Source organism: Odontesthes bonariensis, chromosome 19, assembly GCF_027942865.1.
Source record: "Odontesthes bonariensis isolate fOdoBon6 chromosome 19, fOdoBon6.hap1, whole genome shotgun sequence".
Taxonomy (NCBI): Eukaryota; Metazoa; Chordata; class Actinopteri; order Atheriniformes; family Atherinopsidae; genus Odontesthes; species Odontesthes bonariensis.
Window position 1 is genome coordinate 16,260,035 of NC_134524.1, and position 10,904 is coordinate 16,270,938.

General features: G+C 35.6%; 2 protein-coding genes across 2 annotated transcripts in view; both read left to right on the plus strand.

The window, feature by feature from the left end:
* Positions 1-10,796, plus strand: part of LOC142369419 (fibronectin-like) — a 45,747-nt gene extending 34,951 nt beyond the window's left edge. The window contains exons 11-24 of the mRNA XM_075451783.1: positions 620-877; positions 1,426-1,683; positions 2,346-2,603; positions 3,150-3,407; positions 3,954-4,211; positions 4,412-4,669; positions 5,216-5,473; positions 6,023-6,280; positions 6,827-7,084; positions 7,634-7,891; positions 8,438-8,695; positions 8,896-9,153; positions 9,703-9,960; positions 10,507-10,796. Of these exons, the coding sequence (XP_075307898.1) occupies positions 620-877; positions 1,426-1,683; positions 2,346-2,603; positions 3,150-3,407; positions 3,954-4,211; positions 4,412-4,669; positions 5,216-5,473; positions 6,023-6,280; positions 6,827-7,084; positions 7,634-7,891; positions 8,438-8,695; positions 8,896-9,153; positions 9,703-9,960; positions 10,507-10,796 (3,644 nt within the window). The remainder of the gene's footprint in view (positions 1-619; positions 878-1,425; positions 1,684-2,345; positions 2,604-3,149; positions 3,408-3,953; positions 4,212-4,411; positions 4,670-5,215; positions 5,474-6,022; positions 6,281-6,826; positions 7,085-7,633; positions 7,892-8,437; positions 8,696-8,895; positions 9,154-9,702; positions 9,961-10,506) is intronic.
* Positions 1-10,904, plus strand: part of LOC142368687 (fibronectin-like) — a 104,187-nt gene that overhangs the window by 52,906 nt on the left and 40,377 nt on the right. The gene's annotated exons all lie outside the window — the stretch shown is intronic.

Genomic DNA, 10,904 nt, shown 5'->3' on the forward strand with positions numbered 1-10,904 from the left:
ATAGTTGCATTCTGTGGGTACTGTAACATCAACATTGTAATGTGTTATACAGTTTAGATGCAGTTCTTTCATCAAAAAGTTGACGAAGAATTATGTTACCAAATCTTGTCTCATTAACTGCTGCCTTTCTATCATCAACAGCAGTTACAAATTGAAACAAAAAGCTCTCATTAGCATCAGTAAACACAAAGAAATATTAGCACAAGCATGTCATACTATTTCTGATCCTCCCTCAAGCGCCTTTCTCACTAAATTTATTGTGGTTTGTTGTTTCAATTGCATGATCAGCCACTAGGGGATTTATATTGACCTTTGCCTGAGCACAATGGCAGGGCAAGGCAATTTTATTTATAGAGCACAATTCGTAGACAAGGTAATTCAAAGTGTTTTACAGCTACATACATCACAAGAAGGCAATAAAATCATTTAAAAAAAATAATATAAAATAAAAAACCCATTCAAAATAATCATTTATTAATTAATTTAAAAAGTGAAGAGTACAGATAAAATACTTTCAGGTAATACAATGCTGATGTAGTGTGTACCAGAAATGGTGCGGCTTCAAAACTTTGAGTCCCATATTTTTAAAGATAATAACTTTGACACTTTTCTCTCCCAGCTCCAATAAATACTCAAAGCTTCAGACCATCAGCACAAGATGAGACCAGTATCACTCTGCAGTGGAATCAAGTGAACAACAATGTCAGCTTTGTTCTCCAGCTTAATGGTGCAGAGACAAACATCAGTGCACCAGATGGAGATGGAGCAGTAACTCACACAGTCTCATCTCTCACTGCTGGAACTAAATACACATTCACTCTCTTCTCTGTGTTTGAGAACGTCAGAAGCAGTGGACTACAACTTACAGCTGCCACTGGTGAGAAGTTTCATATCATCAGTGTTTTATGAACCAAGTATATCTGTACAATGTTGAATCTGCTATTGGGACATAAATTAAACATAATATCTCTTTTGAAGTCCTGAGATGTTCTTTAATTAAAGAGTAGTTTTAAAATTATGCAGCAAATTGTTCCTTCCACTCAAAAGTGCATTTTAGTTACACTGTAGTAGCAGCACTTTCAATGAATAACAGCAGTTGCCATTGATAAAATGCTTTTTTCAGTTCCAATTATCTTGTAGGAACATGGGTAAATTAATGTTTGCATTTTTCTAATCTTAAAATAATGGAAACTATCAGTCAGTAAATATCTATACTCAGCAACAACACTCAAACTGTCACAAACGTCTCAAGATACATTTTTAAACAGAGTCACGTACATGCATTCTGTTGATTGATCTAATATGAGTTTAATACTGAATTACTTCCAAAGCAAAATCATCATAATGTTTGAAATAGAAATGTTGATATTTCAGCTGTTAAATACCATGTTTATTAAATTGTTAATTGCTCAATTATCTCTCCAGCTCCAATAAATACTCAAAGCTTCAGACCATCAGCACAAAATGAGACCAGTATCACTCTGCAGTGGAATCAAGTGAACAACAATGTCAGCTTTGTTCTCCAGTTTAACGGTGCAGAGACAAACATCAGTGCACCAGATGGAGATGGAGCAGTAACTCACACAGTGTCATCTCTCACTGCTGGAACTAAATACAAATTCACTCTCTTCTCTGTGTTTGAGAACGTCAGAAGCAGTGGACTACAACTTACAGCTGCCACTGGTGAGATATAATTGATAATAAGCGTATTTTCAAACATGAATATCTGCGCATAGTTGCATTCTGTTTGTACCGTAACATCAACATTGTAATGTGTTATGCAGTTTAGATGCAGTTCTTTCATCAAAATGTTGACGAAGAATTATTGTACCAAATCTTGTCTCATTAACTGCTGCCTTTCTATCATCAACAGCAGTTACAAATTGAAACAAAAAGCTCTCATTAGTATCAGTAAACACAAAGAAATATTAGCACAAGCATGTCATACTTTTTCTGATCCTCCCTCAAGTGCCTTTATCACAAAATTTATTGTTGTTTGTTGTTTCAATTGCATGATCAGCCACTAGGGGTTTTATATTGACCTTTGCCTGAGCACAATGGCAAGGCAATTTTATTTATAGAGCATAATTCGTACACAAGGTAATTCAAAGTGTTTTACAGCTACATACATCACAAGAAGGCAATAAAATCATTTAAAAAAAATAATATAAAATAAAAAACCCATTCAAAATAATCATTTATTAATTCATTTAAAAGTGAAGAGTCCAGATAAAATACTTTCAGGTAATACAATGCTGATTTAGTGTGTACCAGAAATGGTGCAGCTTCAAAACTTTGAGTCCCATATTTTCAAAGATAATCACTTTTACACTTTTCTCTCCCAGCTCCAATAAATACTCAAAGCTTCAGACCATCAGCACAAGATGAGACCAGTATCACTCTGCAGTGGAATAAAGTGAACAACAATGTCAGCTTTGTTCTCCAGTTTAATGGTACAGAGACAAACATCAGTGCACCAGATGGAGATGGAGCAGTAACTCACACAGTCTCATCTCTCACTGCTGGAACTAAATACACATTCACTCTCTTCTCTGTGTTTGAGAACGTCAGAAGCAGTGGACTACAACTTACAGCTGTTACTGGTGAGATATAAATGATAATAAGCGCATTTTAAAAAAAGAATATCTGTGCATAGTTGCATTCTGTTTGTACCGTAACATCAACATTGTAATGTGTTATACAGTTTAGATGCAGTTCTTTCATCAAAAAGTTGACGAAGAATTATGTTACCAAATCTTGTCTCATTAACTGCTGCCTTTCTATCATCAACAGCAGTTACAAATTGAAATAAAAAGCTCTCTTTAGCATCAGTAAACACAAAGAAATATTAGCACAAGCATGTCATACTTTTTCTGATCCTCCCTCAAGTGCCTTTCTCACTAAATTTATCGTGGTTTGTTGTTTCAATTGCATGATCAGCCACTAGGGGTTTCATATTGACATTTGCCTGAGCACAATGGCAAGGCAATTTTATTTATAGAGCATAATTCGTACACAAAGTAATTCAAAGTGTTTTACAGCTACATACATCACAAGAAGGCAATAAAATCATTTAAAAAAAATAGCAGCTTCAAAACTTTGAGTCCCATATTTTTAAAGATAATCACTTTGACACTTTTCTCTCCCAGCTCCAATTAATACTCAAAGCTTCAGACCATCAGCACAAAATGAGACCAGTATCACTCTGCAGTGGAATCAAGTGAACAGCAATGTCAGCTTTGTTCTCCAGTTTAACGGTGCAGAGACAAACATCAGTGCACCAGATGGAGATGGAGCAGTAACTCACACAGTCTCATCTCTCACTGCTGGAACTAAATACACATTCACTCTCTTCTCTGTGTTTGAGAACGTCAGAAGCAGTGGACTACAACTTACAGCTGTTACTGGTGAGATATAAATGATAATAAGCGTATTTTCAAACATGAATATCTGCGCATAGTTGCATTCTGTTTGTACCGTAACATCAACATTGTAATGTGTTATGCAGTTTAGATGCAGTTCTTTCATCAAAATGTTGACGAAGAATTATTGTACCAAATCTTGTCTCATTAACTGCTGCCTTTCTATCATCAACAGCAGTTGCAAATTGAAAAAAAAAGCTCTCTTTAGCATCAGTAAACACAAAGAAATATTAGCACAAGCATGTCGTACTTTTTCTGATCCTCCCTCAAGTGCCTTTCTCACTAAATTTATCGTGGTTTGTTGTTTCAATTGCATGATCAGCCACTAGGGGTTTCATATTGACATTTGCCTGAGCACAATGGCAAGGCAATTTTATTTATAGAGCATAATTCGTACACAAGGTAATTCAAAGTGTTTTACAGCTACATACATCACAAGAAGGCAATAAAATCATTTAATAAAAATAGCAGCTTCAAAACTTTGAGTCCCATATTTTTAAAGATAATCACTTTGACACTTTTCTCTCCCAGCTCCAATTAATTCTCAAAGCTTCAGACCATCAGCACAAAATGAGACCAGTATCACTCTGCAGTGGAATAAAGTGAACAACAATGTCAGCTTTGTTCTCCAGCTTAATGGTACCACTTTGAACATAGAGGCACCAAACGGAAATGGAACAGTAACTTTCACAGTCTCATCTCTCACTGCTGGGACTAAATACACATTCACTCTCTTCTCTGTGTTTGAGAACGTCAGAAGCAGTGGAATCAGTATTACTGCAGTGACTGGTGAGATAATATATATAATGAATATTTATAACGTTTCTGTCGATAAATTTTAGGTAAATCTCCCTATGAACAGTCTAATTGTCTGACTTTAAAGGCTTCATGTTTCCAATCAAACCACTCTTAAAGTGTTGAAAGACGCATTACTCTGTACTGTATAACAATCAGAAAGAAATGACTCAATTCTCAATTTTTTTTGTCAGCTCCTCAAAACGCACAAGGCTTCAGAAAATCAAGTCAAGATGAGACCAGTATCACTCTGCAGTGGAATAAAGTGAACAACAATGTCAGCTTTGTTCTCCAGCTTAATGGTACAGAGACAAACATCAGTGCACCAGATGGAGATGGAGCAGTAACTCACACAGTGTCATCTCTCACTGCTGGAACTAAATACACATTCACTCTCTTCTCTGTGTTTGAGAACGTCAGAAGCAGTGGACTACAACTTACAGCTGTTACTGGTGAGATATAAATGATAATAAGCGTATTTTCAAACATGAATATCTGCGCATAGTTGCATTCTGTTTGTACCGTAACATCAACATTGTAATGTGTTATGCAGTTTAGATGCAGTTCTTTCATCAAAATGTTGACGAAGAATTATTGTACCAAATCTTGTCTCATTAACTGCTGCCTTTCTATCATCAACAGCAGTTGCAAATTGAAACAAAAAGCTCTCATTAGCATCAGTAAACACAAAGAAATATTAGCACAAGCATGTCATACTTTTTCTGATCCTCCCACAAGCGCCTTTCTCACTAAATTTATCGTGGTTTGTTGTTTCAATTGCATGATCAGCCACTAGGGGTTTCATATTGACATTTGCCTGAGCACAATGGCAAGGCAATTTTATTTATAGAGCATAATTCGTACACAAGGTAATTCAAAGTGTTTTACAGCTACATACATCACAAGAAGGCAATAAAATCATTTAAAAAAAATAGCAGCTTCAAAACTTTGAGTCCCATATTTTTAAAGATAATCACTTTGACATTTTTCTCTCCCAGCTCCAATTAATACTCAAAGCTTCAGACCATCAGCACAAAATGAGACCAGTATCACTCTGCAGTGGAATAAAGTGAACAACAATGTCAGCTTTGTTCTCCAGCTTAATGGTACAGAGACAAACATCAGTGCACCAGATGGAGATGGAGCAGTAACTCACACAGTCTCATCTCTCACTGCTGGAACTAAATACACATTCACTCTCTTCTCTGTGTTTGAGAACGTCAGAAGCAGTGGACTACAACTTACAGCCGTCACTGGTGAGAAGTTTCATATCATCAGTGTTTTATGAACCAACTATATCTGTACAATGTTGAATCTGCTATTGAGACATAAATTAAACATAATATCTCTTTTCAAGTCCTGAGATGTTCTTTAATTAAAGAGTAGTTTTAAAATTATGCAGCAAATTGTTCCTTCCACTCAAAAGTGCATTATAGTTACACTCTAGTAGCAGCACTTTCAATGAATAACAGTAGTTGCCATTGATAAAATGCTTTTTTCAGTTCCAATTATATTGTAGGAACATGGGTAAATTAATGTTTGCATTTTTCTAATCTTAAAATAATGGAAACTATTAGTCAGTAAATATCTATACTCAGCAACAACACTCAAACTGTCACAAACGTCTCAAGATACATTTTTAAACAGATTCACGTACATGCATTCTGTTGATTGATCTAATATGAGTTTAATACTGAATTACTTCCAAAGCAAAATCATCATAATGTTTGAAATAGAAATGTTGATATTTCAGCTGTTAAATACCATGTTTATTAAATTGTTAATTGCTCAATGTTCTCTCCCAGCTCCAATAAATACTCAAAGCTTCAGACCATCAGCACAAAATGAGACCAGTATCACTCTGCAGTGGAATCAAGTGAACAACAATGTCAGCTTTGTTCTCCAGTTTAACGGTACAGAGACAAACATCAGTGCACCAGATGGAGATGGAGCAGTAACTCACACAGTGTCATCTCTCACTGCTGGAACTAAATACACATTCACTCTCTTCTCTGTGTTTGAGAACGTCAGAAGCAGTGGACTACAACTTACAGCTGTTACTGGTGAGATATAAATGATAATAAGCGTATTTTCAAACATGAATATCTGCGCATAGTTGCATTCTGTTTGTACCGTAACATCAACATTGTAATGTGTTATGCAGTTTAGATGCAGTTCTTTCATCAAAATGTTGACGAAGAATTATTGTACCAAATCTTGTCTCATTAACTGCTGCCTTTCTATCATCAACAGCAGTTGCAAATTGAAACAAAAAGCTCTCATTAGCATCAGTAAACACAAAGAAATATTAGCACAAGCATGTCATACTTTTTCTGATCCTCCCACAAGCGCCTTTCTCACTAAATTTATCGTGGTTTGTTGTTTCAATTGCATGATCAGCCACTAGGGGTTTCATATTGACATTTGCCTGAGCACAATGGCAAGGCAATTTTATTTATAGAGCATAATTCGTACACAAGGTAATTCAAAGTGTTTTACAGCTACATACATCACAAGAAGGCAATAAAATCATTTAAAAAAAATAGCAGCTTCAAAACTTTGAGTCCCATATTTTTAAAGATAATCACTTTGACATTTTTCTCTCCCAGCTCCAATTAATACTCAAAGCTTCAGACCATCAGCACAAAATGAGACCAGTATCACTCTGCAGTGGAATAAAGTGAACAACAATGTCAGCTTTGTTCTCCAGCTTAATGGTACAGAGACAAACATCAGTGCACCAGATGGAGATGGAGCAGTAACTCACACAGTCTCATCTCTCACTGCTGGAACTAAATACACATTCACTCTCTTCTCTGTGTTTGAGAACGTCAGAAGCAGTGGACTACAACTTACAGCCGTCACTGGTGAGAAGTTTCATATCATCAGTGTTTTATGAACCAACTATATCTGTACAATGTTGAATCTGCTATTGAGACATAAATTAAACATAATATCTCTTTTCAAGTCCTGAGATGTTCTTTAATTAAAGAGTAGTTTTAAAATTATGCAGCAAATTGTTCCTTCCACTCAAAAGTGCATTTTAGTTACACTGTAGTAGCAGCACTTTCAATGAATAACAGTAGTTGCCATTGATAAAATGCTTTTTTCAGTTCCAATTATCTTGTAGGAACATGGGTAAATGAATGTTTGCATTTTTCTAATCTTAAAATAATGGAAACTATTAGTCAGTAAATATCTATACTCAGCAACAACACTCAAACTGTCACAAACGTCTCAAGATACATTTTTAAACAGAGTCACGTACATGCATTCTGTTGATTGATCTAATATGAGTTTAATACTGAATTACTTCCAAAGCAAAATCATCATAATGTTTGAAATAGAAATGTTGATATTTCAGCTGTTAAATACCATGTTTATTAAATTGTTAATTGCTCAATTTTCTCTCCCAGCTCCAATAAATACTCAAAGCTTCAGACCATCAGCACAAAATGAGACCAGTATCACTCTGCAGTGGAATCAAGTGAACAACAATGTCAGCTTTGTTCTCCAGTTTAATGGTACAGAGACAAACATCAGTGCACCAGATGGAGATGGAGCAGTAACTCACACAGTCTCATCTCTCACTGCTGGAACTAAATACACATTCACTCTCTTCTCTGTGTTTGAGAACGTCAGAAGCAGTGGACTACAACTTACAGCTGTTACTGGTGAGATATAAATGATAATAAGCGTATTTTCAAACATGAATATCTGCGCATAGTTGCATTCTGTTTGTACCGTAACATCAACATTGTAATGTGTTATGCAGTTTAGATGCAGTTCTTTCATCAAAATGTTGACGAAGAATTATTGTACCAAATCTTGTCTCATTAACTGCTGCCTTTCTATCATCAACAGCAGTTGCAAATTGAAACAAAAAGCTCTCATTAGCATCAGTAAACACAAAGAAATATTAGCACAAGCATGTCATACTTTTTCTGATCCTCCCACAAGCGCCTTTCTCACTAAATTTATCGTGGTTTGTTGTTTCAATTGCATGATCAGCCACTAGGGGTTTCATATTGACATTTGCCTGAGCACAATGGCAAGGCAATTTTATTTATAGAGCATAATTCGTACACAAGGTAATTCAAAGTGTTTTACAGCTACATACATCACAAGAAGGCAATAAAATCATTTAAAAAAAATAGCAGCTTCAAAACTTTGAGTCCCATATTTTTAAAGATAATCACTTTGACATTTTTCTCTCCCAGCTCCAATTAATTCTCAAAGCTTCAGACCATCAGCACAAAATGAGACCAGTATCACTCTGCAGTGGAATCAAGTGAACAACAATGTCAGCTTTGTTCTCCAGTTTAATGGTACCACTTTGAACATAGAGGCACCAAATGGAAATGGAACAGTAACTTTCACAGTCTCATCTCTCACTGCTGGGACTAAATACACATTCACTCTCTTCTCTGTGTTTGAGAACGTCAGAAGCAGTGGAATCAGTATTACTACAGTGACTGGTGAGATAATATATATAATGAATATTTATAACGTTTCTGTCGATAAATTTTAGGTAAATCTCCCTATGAACAGTCTAATTGTCTGACTTTAAAGGCTTCATGTTTCCAATCAAACCACTCTTAAAGTGTTGAAAGACGCATTACTCTGTACTGTATAACAATCAGAAAGAAATGACTCAATTCTCAATTTTTTTTGTCAGCTCCTCAAAACGCACAAGGCTTCAGAAAATCAAGTCAAGATGAGACCAGTATCACTCTGCAGTGGAATAAAGTGAACAACAATGTCAGCTTTGTTCTCCAGCTTAATGGTACAGAGACAAACATCAGTGCACCAGATGGAGATGGAGCAGTAACTCACACAGTCTCATCTCTCACTGCTGGAACTAAATACACATTCACTCTCTTCTCTGTGTTTGAGAACGTCAGAAGCAGTGGACTACAACTTACAGCCGTCACTGGTGAGAAGTTTCATATCATCAGTGTTTTATGAACCAACTATATCTGTACAATGTTGAATCTGCTATTGAGACATAAATTAAACATAATATCTCTTTTCAAGTCCTGAGATGTTCTTTAATTAAAGAGTAGTTTTAAAATTATGCAGCAAATTGTTCCTTCCACTCAAAAGTGCATTATAGTTACACTCTAGTAGCAGCACTTTCAATGAATAACAGTAGTTGCCATTGATAAAATGCTTTTTTCAGTTCCAATTATATTGTAGGAACATGGGTAAATTAATGTTTGCATTTTTCTAATCTTAAAATAATGGAAACTATTAGTCAGTAAATATCTATACTCAGCAACAACACTCAAACTGTCACAAACGTCTCAAGATACATTTTTAAACAGATTCACGTACATGCATTCTGTTGATTGATCTAATATGAGTTTAATACTGAATTACTTCCAAAGCAAAATCATCATAATGTTTGAAATAGAAATGTTGATATTTCAGCTGTTAAATACCATGTTTATTAAATTGTTAATTGCTCAATGTTCTCTCCCAGCTCCAATAAATACTCAAAGCTTCAGACCATCAGCACAAAATGAGACCAGTATCACTCTGCAGTGGAATCAAGTGAACAACAATGTCAGCTTTGTTCTCCAGTTTAATGGTACAGAGACAAACATCAGTGCACCAGATGGAGATGGAGCAGTAACTCACACAGTGTCATCTCTCACTGCTGGAACTAAATACACATTCACTCTCTTCTCTGTGTTTGAGAACGTCAGAAGCAGTGGACTACAACTTACAGCTGTTACTGGTGAGATATAAATGATAATAAGCGTATTTTCAAACATGAATATCTGCGCATAGTTGCATTCTGTTTGTACCGTAACATCAACATTGTAATGTGTTATGCAGTTTAGATGCAGTTCTTTCATCAAAATGTTGACGAAGAATTATTGTACCAAATCTTGTCTCATTAACTGCTGCCTTTCTATCATCAACAGCAGTTGCAAATTGAAACAAAAAGCTCTCATTAGCATCAGTAAACACAAAGAAATATTAGCACAAGCATGTCATACTTTTTCTGATCCTCCCACAAGCGCCTTTCTCACTAAATTTATCGTGGTTTGTTGTTTCAATTGCATGATCAGCCACTAGGGGTTTCATATTGACATTTGCCTGAGCACAATGGCAAGGCAATTTTATTTATAGAGCATAATTCGTACACAAGGTAATTCAAAGTGTTTTACAGCTACATACATCACAAGAAGGCAATAAAATCATTTAAAAAAAATAGCAGCTTCAAAACTTTGAGTCCCATATTTTTAAAGATAATCACTTTGACATTTTTCTCTCCCAGCTCCAATTAATACTCAAAGCTTCAGACCATCAGCACAAAATGAGACCAGTATCACTCTGCAGTGGAATAAAGTGAACAACAATGTCAGCTTTGTTCTCCAGCTTAATGGTACAGAGACAAACATCAGTGCACCAGATGGAGATGGAGCAGTAACTCACACAGTCTCATCTCTCACTGCTGGAACTAAATACACATTCACTCTCTTCTCTGTGTTTGAGAACGTCAGAAGCAGTGGACTACAACTTACAGCCGTCACTGGTGAGAAGTTTCATATCATCAGTGTTTTATGAACCAACTATATCTGTACAATGTTGAATCTGCTATTGAGACATAAATTAAACATAATATCTCTTTTCAAGTCCTGAGATGTTCTTTAATTAAAGAGTAGTTTTAAAATT